The 25,572-nt window shown below is 37.0% G+C and overlaps 2 protein-coding genes across 9 annotated transcripts in view; one reads left to right on the forward strand and one right to left on the reverse strand.

Moving 5' to 3' along the window:
* Positions 1–24,132, reverse strand: part of LOC120469501 (uncharacterized) — an 81,611-nt gene extending 57,479 nt beyond the window's left edge. The window contains exons 1-3 of one of the 5 annotated variants that reach the window (XM_089124391.1): positions 18,178–18,635; positions 17,182–17,318; positions 16,630–16,752 (exon numbers count right to left, since the gene is read on the reverse strand). In XM_089124391.1, coding sequence (XP_088980517.1) covers positions 16,630–16,687 — 58 coding nt within the window. In that variant the 5' untranslated portion in view covers positions 16,688–16,752; positions 17,182–17,318; positions 18,178–18,635. Of the gene's footprint in view, positions 1–694; positions 780–2,207; positions 2,697–16,629; positions 16,753–17,181; positions 17,871–18,177; positions 18,636–22,809 lie in introns of those variants that run through there. The other 4 variants (XR_016148073.1, XR_016148072.1, XM_089124390.1 and 1 more) reach the window with 4 other exon arrangements.
* Positions 1–25,285, forward strand: part of LOC120469631 (uncharacterized) — a 30,582-nt gene extending 5,297 nt beyond the window's left edge. Inside the window, exons 4-14 of one of the 4 annotated variants that reach the window (XM_089124393.1) lie at positions 868–1,017; positions 1,667–1,819; positions 3,227–3,433; positions 5,538–5,690; positions 5,999–6,148; positions 9,910–10,059; positions 12,907–13,056; positions 13,614–13,766; positions 20,227–20,379; positions 20,659–20,811; positions 24,771–25,285. In XM_089124393.1, coding sequence (XP_088980519.1) covers positions 868–1,017; positions 1,667–1,819; positions 3,227–3,433; positions 5,538–5,690; positions 5,999–6,148; positions 9,910–10,059; positions 12,907–13,056; positions 13,614–13,766; positions 20,227–20,379; positions 20,659–20,811; positions 24,771–24,781 — 1,583 coding nt within the window. In that variant the 3' untranslated portion in view covers positions 24,782–25,285. The remainder of the gene's footprint in view (positions 1–867; positions 1,018–1,666; positions 1,820–3,226; positions 3,434–5,537; positions 5,691–5,998; positions 6,149–9,909; positions 10,060–12,906; positions 13,057–13,613; positions 13,767–20,226; positions 20,380–20,658; positions 20,812–24,770) is intronic. The other 3 variants (XM_089124394.1, XM_089124396.1, XM_089124395.1) reach the window with 3 other exon arrangements.
* The last annotated feature ends 287 nt before the right edge of the window (positions 25,286–25,572 follow it).

A 25,572-nucleotide genomic window follows, 5' to 3' on the forward strand; every position in this document is an offset into this window, starting at 1 on the left:
TTAGCAAAATGCTACTCTCTTGAGTTATTTATTTATTTTTTTGCTGACATGGTTTTTCTGTGGTAAATGTGACGTTACATGACATTGTTTACAAGCTGTTTAACTGATGTTTTTTCCATGGATGAAACACTGATTGAGCGATACGACGTTACATGATACGGATTTCGATAAGTTTTACTCTATCTTTTAACACACTTTCAAACGCCCATTCATGTTTATTTTCGCACTGTAACTGGTATTATTTAAGGAGGAGATCATGTATTGCTGCTTCTCTTGAGCTTTGCTGAGCTGAGCTATCTCACGCTACAGCGCCAAAACGCTATACTGTATATGTTTTACAATTTCGTAAGAAAATGGCCGAAATTAGAAATTTGTGACTTTATTTCATAATAATAGTCACAAAGTACAAAGATTATTGCGTTCTATTGGATGGGATGCACGCTACAATGTTCAATTCATTAATCAAATTAAAACAGGATGAATAATCGATTCTTGAGATTTGAGAATCGATATCGGTAAAATGAGAATCGATTAATATCGAGAAATCAATATTTTTTACCCAGCCCTATTATATTATTTTATATTGTATTATACTACGAGAAGGGGCAACATTACGAGTTTTAAGGGGGGTATGCAAGAAATAATTTTGGACCCCTTCTTCCAGTTGAATGCATTTTCAGGGAAACACACGGCTAAGTAGTTCCAGGCAGGTCTTGACCACATTACATGTCCATATCACTTCGCCAAATGATTCCAGTTATTTCAAAGGTTCTTCAAGCCTACAACAGGAAAAGAACCAAAAACTCCAGTGAAAACTTCATTCAGCATTCAGTGATATGGCTTCTCTGTCATGTGTTTGTATAACAGCAGACCCAGGAGTGTGTCCAAGAAGAAAATATAAACCAGCAATGTGTGCCCTGATAAGTTTCTTGTCGTGTGCCGATGACAGTGACTGTGCCAACAATCAGAAATGCTGCAACAATGGATGTGGACTTCAGTGTATGGATCCAGTTACAGGTATTATATTATATTATATTATATTATATTATATTATATTATATTATATTATATTATATTATATTATGTTACATTATTAAATGGCCCTGCACTTTCTGGCACAGAGCGGCCCACTACAACCATCCCACAACAAATCACACCATAAACCCACCAGCTCATTATGCACAGAGCAATTTTTATACATTGTGATTTGTCTTTTGTGATTTGTGACATGTAATAAGCTATAAGTTTAAAGGATTCAGATTCAAAAAGAAAAATCTTTCGTGCCTGTGTCACAAGTATTTACTTAGTTACAGTTCATTTTCGGACATATTTCAGAATGAACTTCACTGACTGAAAGAAGGCAATGTTTTTTTTTCTTTATTTGACAAAAAGGAGAACACTTTATTTTTATTGTGAGTATCCACAAAAAATAGACACTTAACAGGATCTAAATGATTTACAACACTTGTAAGATCAAAATCAACGGAGTAATTTGAGTCTCTTTTGATCTGATAAAGAAAAAGTGAGCCCATCGCGCCGCCGCTAATGCCGACCACAGAGAGTTAAAACAATCTTCATAAAAACTCATAATAACAAATGTCACATTTACCTGTGCTCTTTAATATTTCAGGGCTCATTTTTTCTCTGTCATTTGTCTGTATAACAGCAAAGCCAGGAGTGTGTCCAAAGACAAACGGTGAAAAAATAAGGTGTATCAGGAAGGATTACGAGTTGTGTGCCGATGACAGCGAGTGTCCAAAAAATCAGAAATGCTGCAGAACTGCATGCGGTGGAACTCGGTGTACGGCTCCAGTTACAGGTATTATATTACATTAAATTAGCAGCAGCCATATTACCCTGTACCCAAGACTGGTTTCCCACTGAAGCTAAGCAGGACTGAGCCAGAGGTGCGTTTCCCGAAAGCATCGTTAGCCAACTTTTTTTTTTTGTTAAAAAAAGTGCACAAAGCAACTATTTTCCATGTTGATAAGAGCATTAAATTGAGAAAAAAATAATGGGCCAAAAAGAAATCAAGAGACAAATAGAATAGATTAAAATTTGCGATTAATCACAAGTTAACTATGACATTAATGCGATTTATCATGATTAAATATTTTAATCGTTTGAAAGCACAAATTTATATATATATATATATATATATATATATGAAATGAAAGTCAAAAGCACATTTTAGTCATACCTGGAAACAAATCCTTTCAAATGGGTTTAATGGGCCACTCTATACAATTAGTTCAAAGTTGGAAACATCTTGAAAAGAAAATTGTCTTTTTCCATAAATCTTTTAAAGTATTTATTTTTTAAAATAGGTCAATACATTTTATCACACATATTTCAAAGTAAAGGATTCGTTATTTTGATATAGCCTAGCTTACATTGGAACAAAATTATAACAGTATTTTTTTTTTTTTTTTTGACAAAACAATAGAAATGTAATAAATGAATTCATTATTATATTACATTATACTACGGGCAGGGGTGCCATTACAAGTTTTAAAGGAGTTGTTCACTTTTAAATAAAAATTCAAAAAGAAATTCAGGTTTTTGATGAAAATTTTCCAGGATTTTTCTCCATATAATACACTTTACTGGGCAAATCTGGGCAAATCTTTTCCCCAGTGTTTTCAGGGAAACAGACAGCAAGTAGTTCCAGGCAGGTTTGACTTGCAGTGAAACTCCTGTGAAAAAGACATTCAGTGATGTGGCTTCTCTTTCCTTATCATAACACTTTATTTTCCAGTGATTTCTAATAAGCTTTTCATTTTCCAGTGATTTCTTATGAGCTTTTGTCTTTTGTATTGTGTGTCTTATCTCTATTTCTGCCATCTTTCTTCAAATCTCTCTCTTGCGCGTTCTCTCTCCTCTAGAGTCATAAAGTTACACCCCCTAATACTGATTGGCTACACACGTTTGTTGTTGTTTTTCAAACAGTGATTTGTAAATATGGCGTACCCCACCTTTAATACCTCGGCTCAATTCTTCAAGCATTAAAAAGTGCTGCGCTGCCTGTTTTCTGTAGAAAGTAAATCTCACAGCTTTCGATTTGATCTCAAACATTCCGGCATTGAGCGCTTTTAGACGGCTGCACCGAGACTGCACACTAAATTGATTCGAATTGTTTGACAAAAGTGGGTCATTAGTCTGGGCTGAGGGAAAGAAAAGGCTATGTACATTTTCTATAATTCATCCTTTATATATATTTATGTAGCAATGGACCAGTTGGACATCAACCCACCGGAAAACCTCCAGGTGGACCAGATGCCCATTCTGCCAGGAGTGTGTCCAAGCATAACAAATGAACCAGGAAAGTGTGCCCGGATAATTTTCGTGCCGTGTATCGATGACAGTGACTGTGCCTACAATCAGAAATGCTGCAACAATGGGTGTGGACTTCAGTGTATGGTTGCAGTTACAGGTATTTTATTATGTTTTATTATATTATGTGTGGTCAATCTATAAAAAAGTTTTACTAATTAATTGCAGATTTTCTGTAATTAAGCGCAATTAATCACACCTGAGATTCAAATACTTTTATATATTATAATTTTTCCTTTAATCTCAAAATGAATGTAGAAACAACAGACAGTGTCTGATATTTCAAACATTTGTTTAATGACATCTTTTTATGAAAGAAGGCATCACTGATACCAATTCTGCTCCTGATGTCTCTATGAAAGTCTCTATGTTTGACTAATTTAAGTAATTAATTATAGCCATTCAGCATTACAGTATAATTGAAAGCTATCGATTTTAATATTTATTAGGCTTTAACAAATAAAACAATTTATAATTCTATTATTTCTTAACCCTCTGGGGTCTGAGGTGTTTTTGGTTTCCTTGAGATGTTTTGACATGCACTGACATTTGTGCTTTTTTCAGTTGCTTATAAACATATTAATGGCACAGCTGAAATGACATTTTGCACAATCAGGGCTACCATAATATGTGAGCAACATGTTTGTAAACATTTCTATTTTTTGTGATTATATTGTTTATGCATGGTTAATGAAAAAAAAAATAATAATAAATAAAGTTTCTGAAATAAGGCCACAAACATATACTAAACATATGTCCACAAGACTAATGGATGTTGTCGCCTAGAGATTTTACTTCAAAATGATTTTCCTATTAATTCACATAAAACAATAGATTGTTTGGAAAGGCAATATGCGAATGGGCATTAACAGCTAAACCCTTGTCATGTGAGGACATATATATATATATATATATATATATATATGAATATAAATGAAAGTCAAAAGCACACTTTTAATCATACCTGGAACCAATCCAGTTCAAATGGGTTATATGGGCCATTCTATTGAACTGGTTCAAAGTTGGAAACCTCTTGAAAAGAAAATTGTCTTTTTCCAGAATTTTTTTATTATTTTTTTAAAGTTGGCCAACACATTTTATCATACATATTTCAAAGTTAAGGATTCATTATTTTGATATAGCCTAGCTTGCATTGGAACAAACACTAGAACAGTTGATTAGTTTATTTTTCACAAAACATGCAATATTTTAACACATGAGTAGAAACTGTCTAACAAAAGCTTATTTTATGTCTATTTTAGAGTAAAAACTTTATAATCTATCCAAAACTACAGATGGTACTATGTTTGATACTACAGATACTATTCAATGTCGCAATGAGAACAAATCTCAGTTGGCAAAAGGCAATATAGTTTGGATGTGTTCATGTAAAAATAACGTTTACTAATGTAGAAGCGAGAGTGACTAAACGCACAGATGTGATGTACATCTGTAGTAAACAACATCACACGCACGTCTGTGTCATTCATTCACACACAGACATGCAATTCATATTTATACTGTCTTTGTGCAGTTGAGGTAACTTTTCCAGGATTATTACGATCGAATTATTCCTCAGCGCAGCAAGGTAAAGTACAAGATTCTTATTAAACTGGATGTTTTATCCAGCTGATATTGGCGTTGGCATGGCTTGCCTCAACATTTGCATTAAACGTGTGCTCTCAGTGGGCGTGGTCACATTAACATGTAATAAGCTATAATTCGCTGAAAGGAAAAAGACTGACATCTCTTTCTTTTCATAAAGATTACATAAACTGAGAATATATATATATATTTTTAAATGAATTACTTTATTTAAAAGAAGAGAATTTCAGATTCAAAAAGAAAAATCGTTTGTGGCCGTGATACAATACATATTTTTTTAGTCACAGTTCATTTTCAGACAAATTTCAGAATGAACTTCACTGACAGAGAGAAGGCAAAATGTCCATCATATATATTTTTGTTTATTTGACAAAAAGAAGAACACTTTCTTTTTATTGTGAGTATCCACAAAAAATAGACACTTAACAGGATCTAATGATGTACTTGTAAGATCAAACACTTGTAAGATCAAAATCAACAGAGTAAGTTGAGTCTCATTTGATCTGTTTAAGAAAAAAGTGAGCCCATCGCACATTTACCTGTGCTCTTCAATATATCAGGGCTCATTTTTTTTTCTATGTCATGTGTCTGTATAACAGCAAATCCAGGAGTGTGTCCAAAGACAAACGGTGAACAAATAAGGTGTATCAGGAAGGATTACGAGTTGTGTGCCGATGACAGCGAGTGTCCAAAAAATCAGAAATGCTGCAGAACTGCATGCGGTGGAACTCGGTGTACGGCTCTAGTTACAGGTATTATATTACATTATATTATATTATACTACGGGCAGGGGCACCATTACAAATTTTAATGGGGGTATTTAAGAAATAATTTTGGACCCCTTCTTCCAGTTGAATGTGTTTTAAGGTAAACACACGGCTAAAGTAGTTCCAGGCAGGTCTTGACCACATTATATGTCCATATCACTTCGCCAAATGATTCCAGTTATTTCAAAGGTCGTTACAACCTACAACATCAAAAGAACCAAAAACTGAGACACAGTGAAGAAGACATTCAGCATTCAGTGATCTGGCTTCTCTGTCATGTGTCTGTATAACAGTAAAGCCAGGAGTGTGTCCAAGCAAAACATATGAAGCAACAAAGTGTGCCCGGATACGTTTCATGTCGTGTGTCGATGACAGTGACTGTGCCAACAATCAGAAATGCTGCAGCAATGGATGTGGACTTCAGTGTATGACTCCAGTGACAGGTGTTATTACATCACATCACATCACATTACATTACATTATATTATTATATCAGGGCTAAAAAGTGGCCCTGGACTTTCTGGCACAGAGCGGCCCACTACAACCGGTCCAAAACAAATCACGAATAAACCCACCAGCTCATTATGCACAGAGCAATTTTTAACAGCGCGTACTAACATAAAAATATAACACTATACAAAAATGTAAACACTATTTAATTTTTTAAAATGCAATGGATGTGGACTTCAGTGTATGACTCCAGTTACAGGTATTATAATATATTATACTACAGGGCTGTTGAATGCTTTAATTTGATTGGTCCATATCACTTCACCAAATGATTCACAACACAACGAAATCAAGTCACAACAAAAGGACATAAGCCACAACACAACGGAAATGCTTCCGACCACTAGATGCCTCTCGGCATAGTTCGCTTTTCTATCCACTGTTCTATAGACCTTATGTAGCCCCGCCCCTTTACATTACATTAAGTAAATCCACTTCAAACGCTAATTACTCCAGGACAGCAGTGCCATAGAAATATAGCCTGGCTAATGTCAGACGCAAGTTTCATTGAGCTCACGCTAAATTAAAGTGAAAGTACACTTTTAATGGACAAACTTTAGTATGATTTCACACAAAAAGTGCCCAAAATGCACAGATAAACATGTCTAGTGAGTTTAAACAAGAACTTGAGTACGCAAATAAAGGAAAATAAAGACTCAAAAGTATTTACTGAAGATTTAGGCTACCCAGTAAAATCTTGTTTTTAATTATTCAATTTGGGTGAAAGTTATGTATTATATTTTAAAAAATAAATAAATTAAACTAGCCAGAAAATTTTATATATAAACATTTTTTTAGTTTATGTAACAAACAGACAGCTACATAGGCTAGCACAACCCATATCAAACCCGAGTGTGTGGTTTATTTGTGTGCTTTGTTTTTTATCCGTGGAGATGACTGAAACTAATAGATTGTTATAAATGAATGACCAACTTCTAAAAACAAATTTAAAGTTGGCTTTGTAAAGAATTGCTCGCTTACCGATATGTAGCTTTGGATCCGCTGCTGTGACACTGTACAAACGCTTCCAGTGTGAATCACGCACCTGCAGTTCATAGCTGTCAACATTGAACATTGAAAATAAGGGAGTTTTCCCGGAATCCATCCCCAAAATAAGGGATTTTTTTTTGCACGATTCTCACCCACAAACTTTAAAAAATAAAGCACAATCCTTAAAAGTGTAAGGTGTTCATAACTAGCCTATGTGTGAGAGAGAAAGAGACAGTGTCATTTAAAGGGAAAAAAATCTACATTTGGATTAGCGTGTGTTGCTCTAGCATTTGGACAACAATTTCAACATTTAGCCTATCACACATCTTCCAAAATCCGCAAAATAGGGAAGTGGGCTGTCTGTTTATTTTAATTACATTTACACATTTTGTGTAGCTTTAAAGAGCCTATTTAGCCTGATGGTGGACCATCACTCAGAAGACACTATCTTTATATCCTCCTATAGGCCCAGAACGTTTTTTTTTTTTCAAGTTTTTTTTTCTTCTTCATGTAATCACATTGTTAAGAGCTTAAGAAACAAATGGAAAAAAAGAAAATATATTTTATTCATATATTTGAAAATCTATTTATAATAATTATTATTTGTTTAAATTACATTGATATCTGAATTTATGTAAAAACCTAGACTTTCAAACATCAAAATGTAATGTATTAATATGTATTCGAGTACAAAATTACATTCAGCTAGCCTAAACATCGTTTCCTATTTTTTATTTATTTTTTTGCCTGGAAACGCAAAGAAATTCCAGGCAAAGAAACACGCTTGCCTGTCGCGTGAAAAATAGGCGTCAGTTCTATTTCAAGCATGCACGCGTTTTCTGGAGACGCGCGTGTCACGCAGGCAGCGTGCAATAAAAACGGACACGCCACGCAGCCAGTGTGTCTCCGGCCAGCGCGCGCGGCACCGCATCCGAGGATAAACGACTTCAAGCCGAATCTGTCCGAGCCCGTACGTCTCACACAATCAGAGTAAAAATACGGTATATTTTACGGGAAAATACTCAAACGGGAAGACAGCGGGAAAAGAGCTAAAATACGTGAGAAACCCGGAAAAAACGGGAGGGTTGACAGCTATGCTGCAGTTACGTTACGCGTAGTTACGCTGACACGCTGCTCAAGTGTTTGCGGTGTGAAACCTATGTGTGAAATGGCCGTAAAGCCCAATTTATACTTCCGCGTCGACCTCTCGCCATAGCTACGTCGGAAGGCTGCATCAAAAGGTAACTTCGCGCCTGCTGCCATGTTGGATCCATAGGTTTAAACAAACCTTTTCGGTGTGTCGCGTAGAGGTCGTCATCGTCTTGCTGCTCCCTCCCCGTTCTGTGATTGGTTTCTTTTATGAGGCGAAAATTTGGTCCATGACTACTTGGCAACGTGAATAAAATCGTGCTGTGGCAAGGTAGTATGGGGAAACATTATTTTGTGCCCCTCACCTGTATTTGTCCCCCAGTGGCTAGAAATTTCAATCTGTGTAAACCGAGCTTTGGCTATCTTTCTTTGCCTTTGAGAAGATGAAAGCTCTTACGGGCTTGTATGACGTAATAAGGAGGAAAGGTAACCTCCCCTTTCTCTGAATTGCTTGCCCATGAGAAAAAGAGCAAGGTAGTAGTTTTTCCTCAAGAGATATCATGGCTTGTATGACCAAAGCATGACAGTTGATCAGTGTTCGGATGTAAAAATGAACACAAAATTATTTTTTTTTGTTCCTTCATCCGAGCCTCTGAAGAAACAATGTGTTAATTTTAAAGTTTTGTATGGTCCAAACATTTCACAGATGACAGAGCTGATACAGATATGGCCTCGATGTCTGAAAATAAATCGTTCAAGCTACCAAGCGACAATTTTTGATGTGTGGCCTATAAGGGTGTCATGATTTCGAAATCGATCAAAAGTCATTTACAATCTCGAACATCGAATTAAAAAATGGTCACGTCCGTTCGGCTTGCAAAACGGCAAAAAAAAAAAAAAGTGAAGTTGAAGTGCTGCGAGTTCTATGGTCAACCACATCTGACTAAATGGTGCTTTTCCACTACTGGTACGGCTCAGTTCGGTTCCGCTCGGCGCGGCTCGCTTCGCTTTTCGACTGCGTGGTACGACTCGGTACCGCTAGTACCGCTTTAAAGTGGGTGGGATTATAGACTGATCGATAACAGCGGTGGCTGTTACTGGCTATTTAGATCTAGCAGGTTTGGTTTCCCGTGTCAATGTCTATTGGTCGCAAATACAGTGACGCTGGTAGTGATGATTCTGTCTGACCAATCAGTGATCTGCAGTGTTTCACGTCACATTTTAGTACCGGTACGGTACACTTGGAACCTCAACAGACCAGGTACCAGCGAGCCATACCGTACCATGCAGTGGAAATGCGCCATAAGTGAGCTGAGCTTCCGCCCATTTGGATAACTATAGACCGATTTCTAAATTGCCAATTTTAGTTTTTAAGCGGTCTGTCTGCAGATCAAAGTGCTATTGGTTTTCTCTCTGAGTTGGTAAGAAATTAAATGTGGAGGACTTTTTCTTTGATGATCGACAGGTCAGTTTGCGTGACAGGATGCGTGTAACTAAGCGACAGAGAGCAACTGTTAAAGACGCAAATGTATGAGGTGATAGTATGTCCCAAAGCTTGTCTACTCTTCTGCAACACACTAAAAAGTATGCATTTTTCCATGTGTCTGTATAACAGCAGACCCAGGAGTGTGTCCAAGCAGAACATATGAACCAGAAATGTGTGCCCTGATACGTTTCGTGTCGTGTGCCGATGACAGTGACTGTACCAACAATGAGAAATGCTGCAACAATGGATGTGGACTTCAGTGTATGGCTCCAGTTACAGGTATTGTATTATATTATATTATGTGCTGTCAATGTATATATAAGTTGTACTTATTAATTGCACATTTTATGTAATTAAGCGCAATTAATCGTGCCTTACATTCAAGTATTTTTATATATTGTAATTTCACATTTAATCTCAAAATGAATGTAGAAACAACATAAAGACAGTGGCTGATATGTCAAATGTTTGTTTAAAGGAACACTCCGACTTTTTGGGACTTTAGCCTATTCACCTTACCCCCCAGAGTTAGATAAGTCCATACATACCTTTTTCATCTCCGTGCGTGCTATAAGTCTGTTTGACGCACCCACCGCTAGCCTAGCTTAGCACAAAGACTGGATGTGAATGGTTGCAGCTTTCATACTAATCCAAATGAGTGACAAAATAACGCAAACGTTTTCCTATTTACATGTTGTGGTTTGTATAGTCACAGAGTGTGCAAATATCAAGGCCATATGAGACACAGACATCTTTTGACCGTATAAATACTATATTTTCTGAAGGGGAAGCACTGCTACTTGGGCAGAGTGATAACAATCACCTGAGACGCACCGTGACGAGGAGCAGAGAGTTCTCTTCGCTCAGCGTTGGAATAAAGAGTCAGCAATTACTAACGTTAGATAGAAAAGCATAGTTTATCATGGGTGTTTGCTTTATTGTATGAGCTGTGACAATAAACAGGGGAGACCAGGTAATACAGTACCATGTTTCATTGATTTCCAACCAAAAACGCACCCAGATTTATAAATATCACATGAATAAATAATTATTATTACAGGAATCAATATATTTTAAATGCAATTTATTAGCTGAACCAAATGTATTCAACAGTAGCCTATATAATATACAGTATTGCATTACTATAGGATAGAATAAGGGGAAAGTAATAGCACAAATTGTTTTTGCACAATGAACTCACAGCCTATCGTACCCTTTTGCACGCTCAAGTTCGTTATTTCCATGGTGATTTCAAATTTAGGCTACTAGGCGCGCCGCGCGCAGGGTGCAAGTTCAACGCGGTGAACGCGCTCGTTTTTTTTCCCCAAGCGCGTCCGCACCGCATCAAGATAAAAACATATTCATACCCTAATCATATAATAGTGTCACTAACGTTACATTAGATCTGGCTAAAGGCACTGTTACAGTAGGTCATCTAAAAACATAACGGAACACTTACCTCAGCCGCAGGTGATCCACTTGTCCTGTCTGTGCTATCGATGGGATGGCCGTATCCTTCAGCACATTATGGTCCGTGTGGCAAATTCCATTTTTTCAAAATAGTCGTCCATTGAAATGTACCGAGCAAACATAATGTCCCTTGATAATCTTAGGTGTGTTTGGATCAATATCCAGAGTAAGTTAGCCATTTCTTCATCCAGTCAGCGTTTTTAGTTGGAATTCTGTGAAACATGGTATTACCTCCCCTGTTTACAGTCGCAGCTATTTACAATAGAGCGAAAACCCATGACTCTAAACTACGCTTTTACTATTTATAAATTGCTGACTCTATTACCCAAACACCGAGCGAACTCTCCGCTCCTCACCACGGCGTGTCTCCGGTGATGCGGTTATTACGCCGTCAAAGTAGCAGTGCTTCGCCTTCAGAGAATAGTTCCCAGGTTTTATACGGTTAAAAGATGTCTGTGTCTCATTTGACTTTGTTATTTGTACATTATGTGACTATACAAATCACAACATGTAAATAGGAAAACGTTTGCGTTATTTTGCCACTCATTTGGATCAGTATGAAAGCTGCAACCGTTCACATCGAGTCTTTGTGCTAAGCTAGGCTAGCGGTGGGTGCGTCAAACAGACTTATAGCACGCACGGAGATGAAAAAGGTATGTATGGACTTATCTAACTCTGGGGGTTAAGGTGAATAGGCTAAAGTCCCAAAAAGTCGGAGTGTTCCTTTAATGGCATCTTTTTATGAAAGAAGGCATCACTGATACCAATTCTGCTCCTGATGTCACTATGAAATAGATTTTTTTTCCTATTTTTAGTTATTAATTATAAGCATTCTGCATTACAGTATAAGTGAAAGCTATCAATTTTAAAGTGTCTTAGGTTTAAAAAAATCTAACAACTTAAAAAAAAACTTTTGCTGATAATTTACTCACCCCCATATCATCCAAGATGTCCATGTCTTTCTTTCTTCAGTCGAAAAGAAATTAAGGTTTTTGATGAAAACTTTCCAGGATTTTCTCCATATGATGGACTTCATTGGGAACCAAACGGTTCAAGGTCCAAATGAGAGTTTAATTGCAGCTTCAAAGGGCTTTAAACGACACCAGACGATGAATAAGGGTCTTATCTAGCGAAACGATTGGTCATTTCAAAAATAAATTAAAAAGTTTAAGTTTTATAAGCTAAAATGGTTGCCTTGCTCTGTTCTGTGATGCACATTCGTGACTCTCCTGTTTGAACTCGTTCATCAAAACAAACAAATCTTCTTTTCGAGTCATGACTCGAAGGGTCCTAGATAAGGGTCCACCATTCATCGTCTGGTGTTGTTTAAAGCCCTTTGAAGCCGCACTGAAACTGTATTTTGGACCTTGAACCATTTGGTTCCCATTGAAGTCCATTATATGGAGAAAAATCCTGGAATGTTTTCATCAAACTCCTTAATTTCTTTTCGACTGAAGATAGAAAGACATGGATATCTTGGATGACATGGGGGTGAGTAAATTATCAGCAAAAGTTTTTTTTTAAAAGTGAACTACTCCTTTAAAAACAATCTTCATAAAAACTCATTTTTAAAAAAATATCACATTTACCTGTGCTCTTTAATATATCAGGGCTCATTTTTTTTCTTTCTTTCTCTGTCACGTGTCTGTATAATAGTAAAGCCAGGAGTGTGTCCAAAGACAGACAGTAAAATAAGGTGTATCAGGAAGGATTACGAGTTGTGTGCCGATGACAGCGAGTGTCCCAAAAATCAGAAATGCTGCAGAACTGCATGCGGTGGAACTCGGTGTACGGCTCCAGTTGCAGGTATTATATTGTATTGTATTATGAAATAATTGTGGGCCAGTTGAACGCATTTTCAGGGAAACACACGGCTAAAGTAGTTCCAGGCAGGTCTTGACCACATAACATGTCCATAACACTTTGCCAAATCATTTCAGTTATTTCAAACGTCCTTGGTTGCTAAGAAGATGGGACGTAATGAAAAGCATGTGGTCGTTGTGGGTTCTCCTTTGGTCGCACTCATGGAGGATCAAGTAAAAGAAGCAACACTCGTTCGTTATTTTACTTCTAAAATAAGTAAGTTAGTTGAAAACTGCGCTGTGCAAAGTAGTTGACTTACTGCATTGCTCTGATTGGTTGTAGGTCTACCGACTGTCCAATTGAGTGCAGAGTTTGTTTTTTTCCTGGATCGGTTAAGACACGCCTCATAATCAAAACCCTATGGAGCAGCATCAGACTCATATTCTCACTAGAATATGAGTATGACAAAGTCAGGCTAGCAACAACAGCAAAAGAACCAAAAACTCCAGTGGAAAAGACATTCAGTGATATGGCTTCTCTGTCATGTGTTTGTATAACAGTAAACCCAGGAGTGTGTCCAAGAAGAACATATGAAGCAGCAGAGTGTGCTTGGATACGTTTCGAGCCGTGTGTCGATGACAGTGACTGTGCCATCAATCTGAAATGCTGCAACAATGGATGTGGACTTCAGTGTATAGCTCCAGTTTATTACGGTATATTACATTACATTATATTATATTAGCTATACTATATTACATTACATTACATTACATTACAACATTGCATTAGATAACACTTTGAGGCTGTAGAATGCTTGAATCTAATTGATCCAAACGTCTCCAAACGATGTCAGTTATTTTAAAAGTCCTTAAACAGCAACAACAGCAAAATAACCAAAACCCACCACGACACTGACCAAGCAAATAAATATTGTAAACGAAATCCACAGTTGTCAATTGTCGAGTTTGCGTGCGCGATCCTCAGTTATCTAGTTACCAATGATCGCGCACGTGGACTTCGACCGAAAACAGGAAGAAAATGGACTTGGACAAAAACTACGATAAAACCTGTTGGAAAGCATCTTTTACAGCGATTTTTGTGTGAGCATATCAGTGAACACCCCAGACCACTCGGTGAGTTTCACGTCTTTGTAAACTAAAGTTTTATGCGTTTTAATGAATGATTGTTCGAGTGCACCTATGCTTTCATTATAAAGGTGGGGGGGGGGGGTGCTAACACAGAATCCAAAAATTCTCGTGACCGGAGCATCTGTCTAAAAAACAATCTTAACTATTCTATTTCATCAGGGACGATCTTAAAACAGGGCTTTAATTGTAAAATACCGAACTTGTCCTTTAAAGACACCGTTAATATAGTCCAAATGACTACAGTGGCGCAATCTTAAATGTATCAATCGACGAGAATACTTTTTGAGTGCAAAAATTAAAATAAAATAACGACTTTATTCCACTATTCATTTCCTTCTCTCTGTGCCTTGAGTTTTTTCATGTAGTGTAATAGCGCAGCGTGTCTGTCCTGCACGTCACCACGTTAACTCACTATTGGCCGACACTGGTCATGTGACGTACAACTAGGGATGCGCGGTATACCGGTATTGCAAAAATACCGGTATATAATAAATTTCAAACGGTACAATATCATCCTTTTGTTAAATTCGGTATTTGATGAGCTGCTGTTCCGAAGTTCTCCACTAGGCGGCAGTGCGCTACCGAAACTGACGCGAGTCACGCGAAACCGGCAAATGAAGGAACACGGTGGAAATGAAGCTCATTCGGATTTCTACACGCCCGAAATGAATGAATAGAGAGAGCAGTATGAGTGAAATAAGGCATTACTTTGCCAACTAAATTAATGAGAATAGTGTAGAAACAGACCTCAATGCACCACTCTGCAAACTTTGCTTTCAATAATGTGTTGCCATGGAATGCAACACATCAAATCTGCCAAAGCGCTCGTCAGTTGCTCATCCTGATTTGTTCAAGAGATCAACTGGTGAGTTCATCATTCAAATGATTTAATTTAGACTTTTATTGAACACTGAACAGCGCACATAAATAAGAGCTTATCAATTAAATATGATACGGTAAACAAAACTTGATTATAACTATGATACTCAAAACTATGATACTCAAAACTTCTTGCATGACACGCTCGAACCAATTCAGTTACCGTCTCATGATCTCATCATTTTTGCAGTTTCAAACAAATATATTCATTTAATTTGAATTAATAAAGCATAAAAGTGATAGTAAAATGAATGGCATTACTGCCGCTGTGGCGACCCATAGAGAGAGAGAGATGGTAGTAATATAAATATTAATAATATTAGCCTACAATTAAGCTACATTTGTAAACATTCACTAAGGAACCTGGCCTAACAATATAGCATTGATTAATCTAGATCAATCAGTAATAAAATGACCTAAAAATGTAATATCCTAATAAATGTTTAGCATCATAACATTACTTTTTGCAATGCATTATATGCATAATATGAACCCAAACACAAACAGTAACCAAACCAAGATGAATAAATGTAATAAATGTTGATAATTCTCTGTTGATGCATGACAGCTAATGGTTTACGTCATTTCATTATTCTATTATGTTAATCTATTATTATTATAGATATTAACCTATTTTAATTGTATAATATCTTTTTTTTCCCCAAAATCAAAATTTTACCTACACATAATTTGTTTATTTTTTAAATTTTGATATGTTTTTTTTTTTTTTTGGATACTTTTCTTTGCACATAGGGTAGTTGAGAGTTTCAAGCAGTGTTTAATAAAATTGTTTCAATTCACTTAAATTTAGACTTTTTTTTCCGACTGTGGTATCGATTTAGTATCGATACCGAGGTATTAGGTTCTGGTATCGTATCGAAACCAAAATTGTGGTATCGAGCCATCCCTACGTACAACACAGATGTGCTACGCAGTTATACTACGTAAAAAGACTCTGTAGAGAAGCCCACAGAGAAGGAAATGAATAGTGGAATAAAGTCATTATGTTTGCGCACAAAAAGTATTCTCGCCGCTTTATAAACTTAAAATTGAGCCACTGCAGTCACTGCATGACTACTTTGATGATGTCTGTATTACCTTTTCTGGACAAGGACAGTATATCATACATAAATTTTATTTGAAGAAAATGGGATATCAAACAGTTGACTGTAGCCATTAGAAATCTACTATGGAAGTCAATGGCTACCGTCATTTGATTACCAACATTCTTTTAAAATATCTTTGTTTGTGTTCATCAGAAGAAATAAACTCACAACGGTTTGGAACAACTTGAGTGTAAACAATGTTTACACAATGTAAACAATGACAATTTTTATTTTTGGGTGAACTATCCTTTTTAGGGTGCTATAAACTGGAGTGCAGTTTTCTGTGAAATAAATTTGACTCTGTTTAACCTTTCACACGCAACTTTAAAATATTCTAGCTGACCACCCAGTGTGCGACTTTCATTTTAAAATATATCTCCTTATTATTTCCATGGCGACGTTTCGTGATTGTGAAAACGAAAATGATGTCATTAATGACTCACCCTCATGTCGTCCCGAGCCCGTCAGAACTCTGTTCATCTTCAAAACACAGTTTATCATCTTCTTTATTGTCAAAGTAGAGAATGAGGCTGCGGATAACTGATTCCCATCTCAAGGCTTTGTGTCTGTGAACAGATTTATATTGTACCATTACACACCCTTTTATTCATACACAATGAACTCAATGAAATCAAGTGAGAACACAAAAGCATTCATGCGCAAGGAACACTGATTTGAGTACTTAGAGCAAAGTGACTCTACTTCCTGTTCCTGTCTGCCTTGCATTTTGGCCAAAGCAGAACTGTCGCTGAAACTCTATCATCTTCAGTACAGATTCTTAATATTTGAAATTTAAGTTGTAATTTACGACTAAAATTCTAATTACTGAAATTTCAGAACTTTTGACTTTTGTCTGTTTAATACAGTAAAGCTACTTTAATGCAATCTATATTGTATTAAAAGCTATACAATAAATGTACATGCATGTATGAGAAATACATTAAGTATATCTTATTTCAAAAAATGTGAACAAGCACACTTTTGATCAAACACACCTGACTCAGTTTGTCCAGAAATGGCCTCAGTTGGTCCCCACAACACCTCCCATGGCCTTCATCAGGGCAATAAGTCTTGATGTGCATTGAACATGAATCTCTGCCCCATGATCGATTCTCCTGAATTCCTCCTTGATCTAATGTGACAAAATGATTCAAGAGTACAACAGCAGAAATTTGGTTAAATAGACTGATGCAGGGAGCAAGGGTTAATTATGTACAAGGACTGTAGATATCAACAGTGGAGTGAACAATCCAGCACTTTCTTTTGTAATGTGCAAATCCAAAAGAGAAACACTAATTTGGCATTTCACTTTTAACTTTGAGTTTAGTACATTTCAAGTTTATTTATTTTTTCATGTGCTAAATCAGTTATTGTTGTCAATATTAATATTGCCCATGATTGCCACTCACGGTCTCTATTCTCTACAATCAACTTTTAGAAACAGGATGCTTTTATAAACACAGCCCTGCTTACTTTAAGACCTCATTTATGCACGATTTAGTGCGATTGAAAAAAAAATAGCTTTATGTGTAAACGTTCCATCCTGAGCAATATTCAGCAAGAGCATTCAAACTTTTCCATAGTCAACAGTATAATGTTAACGTTACTTCAGCAGGAGAGCGGGACATTAAATTGTTAATTTTAAGGCCCAATTTTAGCTAGCTAGCTAGCAGTTAACGTTAAAACGGTAAAGATTGTCTACTAATTTCTACTTAGTTTGACATTTTTACACGAAAAACAGTGCTTTGTGAATCTATAAAACTATTGAAAACTTCCGATTCAATATAAATAATGTAACGTTAGGTAATAGGAAGTGAAAAGGGGTTAACGATACAGTTTACTGTTATGGATAACCCACACGCGTTGCACTAATATGAGGCCATGTTGTAAGGTGAGCATTAATGTTTATTGAGTCAAATAAACAAGAATCATCAATCAAAACCCACACAGACCCATGTTTTATTAAATGTAAAACAGAAAGACAAACTTACCTCAAACACGACAGAAAGCAGCCACGCAGCAGCCCGCCAATTTGTCTCAGATCCAAAGTGCGCAGTTAGACTGTCTTGTCCAAACGCGCATGTGCGGATTCAAACGCGCTATGCTTTTCTATTAAAATTTACTTAAAATTACTATGTTTATGTGAAGGGACTATAAAACGTTTAAATATTACAAGCAAATATATAATAAGATTTACTCTTTCCAACCAGTTAATTTAATTACATGAATTAAACGCGTAGATATTTAACATTTTACTTAGAAAATTCTAGTTCACATTGAATTTTAATTTTATTAAGTAAAAATTATGATGATTAATTTAATATATATTACTACACCAAAAAGTTCGTTTATACAGTGCACCATAAACCAACCAATTCAATTCAATTCAGTTCAATTTAATTTCTTCTGAAGAGATCTCTTTATATATTTGATTAAGGTTTATTTATATATATATATATATATATATATATATATATATATATACGTTTATAAATATATATATATATATATATATATATATATATATACTGTATATATATATAAAGATATTTTATTAAAAACTGCATTTATTTTCTTGCCATCTTCTCACATTTACCACAGAAGCATCTGTATGACAAGTAATGCAAACATGACGCAAAAGATCCCTTGCATAAATGTAATTTCGCTTGTACATAGCAAACTTTATCACAGTATGCGTTTGTAGTTTAAAAAAATGCGCCAACGTTAGCGTTAGTGTGTGTCTGTGTTTTGCACATCCATAATTGCAAACAGGACGCGATTACAACTCTATACACATAAATGTATCAAATAACCATACCGAGACGTCCTGGTCCATTTTCATTTGTGTTTATTCTGCTGGAGTGTCTACGTCATCTGGGTCTGATCAGAGACTATTTATATATTCCGATGCAAACATGTACGGCTGAATGACATTCAAAACAGCAGGTCTCTCTCTCTCAGCCCTTCTGCTTAGACCGACTGCCATAGGTACCAAGTTACGCCCTCATCCAAAGGCAGGGCGGGAATGTGCAACTCATTTACATTTAAGGTCGTACACACCAAAACAGCTCTTTTTAAAACAGGCCCCAAAAATGACATTTTAAAGTGGTTAGAATAAATTAACTGTGGGGTATTTTGTGCTGAAACTTCACAAATACATTCTGGGGACACCCGAGACCAATATTGCATCTTGTAAAAAGGGACATAATAGGTGTCCTTTAACTACTGCGCTCTTTTACCGGTAGGTGTGGCCTCCTGGGGCAGTGATTCTGGGAGTTGTTGTCTTCCATCCACATAAGCCAAAACATTTTCTGTCTTTTCTCAGTCTAGAAAGCTCCAAATTCAAAAATAATTTCACATTTCTTTTACATAAATGACCCATTTTAAATACACATTTATCTTTCCAGAAGTGAAGTATCCCTGTACTGCTCTTATGAGGATACTCAACAAAACAGACATTTTGGTATAATTGGGTGTCACTATTAGTTCAAGCGCGAGAGAGAAGTCGATTCTGGTGTGCGTCGTTCTGTGCACCCCACAGGCAGGACAATCACAGGCAGTCTGTTCTCTTTTGTCTTTTGTTCATAAAAAAGAACATGATCATATAATGTAACGCTAGTCAAAGCATGACAGAAAAAATGGATGCTGTGTTTAATATATTAAACAGAAAAACATTAATTGCATGTGTTACTGTTGAGACCACGGACATAACCGACGTGTTTGCACTGGGAATGAAATCATGCGCAACCCCCGCAACTCAACGCCGAAAGAAAGCAAAAGAACCAAAACCCACGACAACTCTGACCAAGCAAATAAATAGTAAACAACTGTATAAAAACAACAAATTATTCCCTTTTTGGAAAATATGATAAGTGGAATAATTGACTCTGGTACATAGCATTTTGAGAAAATAATGCATGTTGTAAAATGTATTAAAATAATATTTACAACTTACAAATATATTTTTTACATTGAGGAAAAAAAAAAAAAACATTCATCATTCAGTAAAATGTATTCTCTGTCATGTGTCTGGATAACAGAGAACACAGAAGTGTCTCCAATCACAAATAATGACCCAGCAAAGTGTTCCATGAAGGGTTTCGTGTCGTGTACCGATGACAGCGAGTGTCCCAAAAATCAGAAATGCTGCAGCACTTCATGCGGTGGAAGTCTGTGTATGGTTCCAGTTACAGGTATTATATTGTATTTAATTATATTATAGTTATAGAGGTCTGTTGAATACTTTAATCTGATTGGTTGACACATTTTCTAAGGTATGCAATTATTTTCTGGGAAACACACAGCTAAAGTAGTTCCAGGCAGGTCTTGACTGCAGTACATGTCTATAACACTTTGACAAATTATTTCAGTTATTTTAAAAGTCCTTACAGCAACAAGAGCAAAAGAACCAAAAACTCCAGTGGAAAAGACATTCAGTGATATGGCTTCTCTGTCATGTGTTTGTATAACAGTAAACCCAGGAGTGTGTCCAAGAAGAACATATGAAGCAGCAGAGTGTGCTTGGATACGTTTCGAGCCGTGTGTTGATGACAGTGACTGTGCCATCAATCTGAAATGCTGCAACAATGGATGTGGACTTCAGTGTATAGCTCCAGTTTATTACGGTATATTACATTACATTATATTATATTAGCTATACTATATTACATTACATTACATATTAGCTATACTACAGGTCTGTTGAATACTTTAATCAGATTGGTTGATATATTTCTTAAGGTAGACAATTGAAGAGTTCAGATGCAAAAGCCTCTAAATGCCATTTGAAATTTTCTTCTTTAATGATGATTTTTATCAAGCTTGTATATTTAAGTTCAGTGATTTCACTTAAATAACAATTAATAGGTAATCTTCATTGCCATTTAAGTAAAATTAATGAACTTAAATATAAAAGCTTGATAAAAATGATCATTCTAGAAGAAAATTTCAAATGGCACTTAGAGGCTTTTGCATCTGAACTCTTCAATTATTTTCAAACACACGGCTAAAGTAGTTCCAGGCAGGTCTTGACTGCAGTACATGTCCATAACACTTCGCCAAATGATTTCAGTTATTTCAAAGGTCCTTACAGCAACAACAGCAAAAGAACCAAAAAAAACCCTGTGAAAAAATCATATGATTTCTATGTAATGTGTCTGTATAACAGAAAACCCAGTCAAATCAGAACAAATACAGCAATGTGTGCCTGGATATGTTTCGTATCGTGTGCCGATGACAGGGACTGTCAGCAATGAGAAATGATGTAGCAATTGATGTGGACTTCTAAAAGCAACTCGCACCAAAGCGCTGTACAATAAAACATTGAGCATATCAAAAGAAACCATGCAGTATACAGTAGAGTTCTCATCTAATGAGCTGATGATCTGATAACGTGTGGTAAATAAGGGAGACAGACATACAAAATGTGCAGAGCAGTGGATCCTCAGGACAGGTGTGAGAAGCACTGGTCTAGAAGACTGTAGCGCAGAATGTGTACTGCTTTTATGGTGCCTTTCTAGTGGTTATAGTATTTCTTTTCAAGAGCTTGACTTTATGACATTCCTGTCATTTTATTGAATAGAGCTCCGATTGTGGAAAAAAATCTTAAAATAATGACAAATGCAGTAAAAATAGTAATATTGCGAAATATTTTTAAAATGATTGTTAAATTTTGAACATTTTTGCAGTGTTGTAGTCGAGACCACCTCACTCGAGTCCGAGTCAAGACCGAGTCCAGAGAGTCGAGTCAGAGTTGAGTCTGAGACCAGAGACGGTCGAGTCCGAGTCGAGACCGAGACCAGTGAGGGTTGATTACCTAATTTACTTTTATTTACTTAGAGAAATCCTTTTTTTTTTTTTTTTTTTTTTTTACTGAATTTACTTAGAGTTTAAAAAATATGATCAGTTTAGGGTAAAAAGGCCACATAGTAGGTGTTGTCAAATCACCAATCACTGGGCGTGTCAATCAATTTAAAGAAATATTTTATTAACATACATTAATAATCATGAAAAATATTTTGAATTGAACTCGAGTGGACTCGGGAATAAGTCCGAGTCCTAAAAAAAAAATGTTACGAGTCAATTCCGAGTCCAAATGCACACGAGTCCATGACAAGACCAAGACCATTAAAATATGGTCTCGAGACTGAGTCCGAGACGAGTCCGAGTCTCGAGTACTACAACACTGCATTTTTGCAAAATGTATTCCTGTGATCAAAGCTGATTTTTCAGCATCATCACTCCAGTCTTCAGTGTCACATTATCCTTCAGAAATATTTATAAAATGCTGATTTTAATGCTCAAGATACATGTCTTATTATTATCAATGTTAAAAACATTGATACACAGTTTCCACAAAAATATGAATACACAAATACATTTTTCAGCATTCCAAATAAAAATATAATAAATATTATTAATAATTGAGCACAAATAATAACTAATACTAATTGAGGAGCATTTCAGAATGATTACTGAAGGATCATTTGACACTAAATGATGCTAAAACTCACCCTGAGTTCCGTCGGATCACGACGAATGGGGGTTTTGCTTAGAAAGCCTTTTAGCTTTGATCAATATAAATGGTAATGGCAAAGAAATGCCATGGGTCTGCGGGGCCTCACCTCGTGAGTGTATAAGGAGGACGCAAAACAGACATGTTTTCGTTCTGGGGCCAAGAGTATCTCTTTACTCCACACCCATTTCTGACTTCACTCAATGAGACGAGCCTCTCTCTCCAGTGTCGGTGTGACGGCGATCTGCAGCGAGTTCACATTGCCTGCTGGTCTGTGTAGTTGTCTGCCAGTGAATGTGTTTCTCCCTGCTCGCTTCAACATTGCAGAGTTTTTTCTCCTCCCACAAAAGAGCTTGCACGCGGCACGTCTTTTTAAAGACGACTCGCCCGTGCATTTCTGGTCGCAGTCGACTCATCTCCGATTTTGATGAGCACATTCTCTGCTCTGCGTGCTTGGGCTTGATCACGCTAGAGCAGCGTTTGTGGATGACTCGCGTTCTCCCCGTGGGAACGTGACCATCGAGTCATTACGGTCGAGACTCGATGATCTTGTGAGAGAGAGAGTCCCCTCATCTACACCCCGATCTAACACTCTCCACATGAGGTGCTACTTTGAGGTGACCTGAGGGTGGGAGTGTGGAACAAAACCGCCCACTTTTGATTGGTTTTTGGGTGTGGCCGCCGACTCCTATCGGCGTCCACTCCAATACCCTTTTCCCGGATGTGAATCAGGAGATCTCGATATCCTCGAAGACCCATGTCTTCCAGCGATCCCTCGTTGATCTCCTCCGCCCTTCCTTCCCTCGACGGGGTACACTGCGGCCCCTGCGGTTGAATGTTCTGTTGCGATGCTACTGTGTCCTTAGAGTGCTTCTTCTTGGCGTGATCCTAATCACCCAGGTCGGCCTCTTCGGCGGTGCGGTTGAGTGCTTTGCCCAACGGTTCTCATACGGCCACGAGCAGACTGAAGCTTAATCTGCCCCGACAGCCCCACCGTCCGCTCAGATCCCTCAGTCTGCCCACCGCCAAAGGCGCCCTCCTTACCCTGCCACAGCCCTTTCTTACCCTGCTGGCGAAGGGTGCAATCGAGACTGTCCCTCCAGCCGAAATGAGGTCCAGCTTCTACAGCCCGTACTTCATTGTCCCGAAGAAAACTGGTGGGTTATGGCCAGTCCTGGACCTGCGCGTGCTGAACCGCTCCCTCTACAGGCTTCCGTTCAGGATGCTCACTGCCAAACGCATTTTCGAATAGATCTGTTTACCTCTCACGACTCGACCCATTGCACCCTATGTTATTCCCTGACCGAGGGCACACTCGGCACTGATGCATTGGCGCACAGCCACCTCCTTGACTGCTTGAATCTGATCAAACGATCTAAGGTGTGCAATTATTTTCAAAGAATTATTTTCATATGATTTCAATTATTTGAAAGGTCCTTACAGCCTACATCAGCAAAAGAACCAAAACCCACGACGACACTGACCAAGCAAATAAGTATAGTAAACAATAGGATAAAAACAACAAATTATTTCCATGTTTTCTAAACATAATGATACACGCAATGGCTAATTGACTCCGGTCCGGTCCGTTGAATTAGAAGAAAATAATGTACATTCGTGACCGCATTACCATCTCGGGTGTGCATTATTTTCTAATAATTTGACGGGTCATCATCAATTATTCCTTACTTAATAAATGCTTTAGAGGTATTTTCATTGTCAGTTCCAACGCATTCAACTAATGGAGTAAACAAATGTTAACAAATATATTGTAAAGTGTTATTACACTATTTATTTTATATCAATGTTTGGGTCAATTATAATAATAATAATAATAATTATTATTATTATTATTATTTTATGTTATATTCTCTGACAAAAGTACCTGAATTCTGCCTATAGCACTGTTTCAGGCACAGGATGGCTTTACAAAATTAATAAAGATGAATAATACATAGAATGCAATTAACTCTGTAAGTTATTAGCTTTTCATGCCTTGAGTGTTTTGTTAACATCTGATGCTTAATGTCACCAAATGGCCAGACTAAATCTGAATCTCTATCCATACAGGCTTGCCGTAAGGGAATCCAGTGTGTGGTGAATATTGTTCCCATGATGGTCAGTTCCCTGCCGGACAGAAATGCTGCTCAACCACCTGTGATCATGTATGCAGTGAAACTCTGCCAATTTAACCACCGGAAACAGTTGTGGGAATGATTTAGCTTAATACATATTTTCTTTTACTTGAATCAATTCAGTGCTTTATTTCTTTTTCTTATCTCTTACGTGCTGAATATTTGAATGCTTTTGAGAAAAAAAAAAATCTACCAACATTTTAGCCCAAATTAGTGTGTTGGACTTACCATGTGGAGCTGGAGTAATAAAAAAAAACGAGTTTGCTTTTCTGTGGGTGTTTCTGGGTTGCAAGTATGTACATCTTATCATATTAGATAAAGATAATGTAATGAGTCATGTTACCTTTGCCATGTACCTATCCTATATAAATTGTTCTTTTTGCCAGTGGGATTCTCTGTGATTGATATGAGGTCCTCCTGGCCGTGAATAAAGCATATTCAAAGTCATAATTTGGACTCTTTCTGATCACTGCTGTGTCTAAGGCTAGACACTAGAGATGTACTTCTATTATGAGTGATAGTGTTTAGTGGAAAACAACAGATCTTATTTTCATTCCCAAGTGATGGTGCTGAAGTGGAGCACTAGAGACCCGTGGAACAAGTGGGGAGACGTCTAGTAGAGTACAAATTTGTCGGTGTCTAGAAGGAGACCCATATACTGTATATGTGTGTGTGTGTGTGTTCTATGACGGCTTTTTGATGGTAGGAGAGGTTATGCATTTTTGAGGTTTTTACTA

The sequence above is a fragment of the Pimephales promelas genome, chromosome 20, assembly GCF_988280905.1.
Source record: "Pimephales promelas chromosome 20, fPimPro1.hap1.1, whole genome shotgun sequence".
Classification (NCBI taxonomy): domain Eukaryota; kingdom Metazoa; phylum Chordata; class Actinopteri; order Cypriniformes; family Leuciscidae; genus Pimephales; species Pimephales promelas.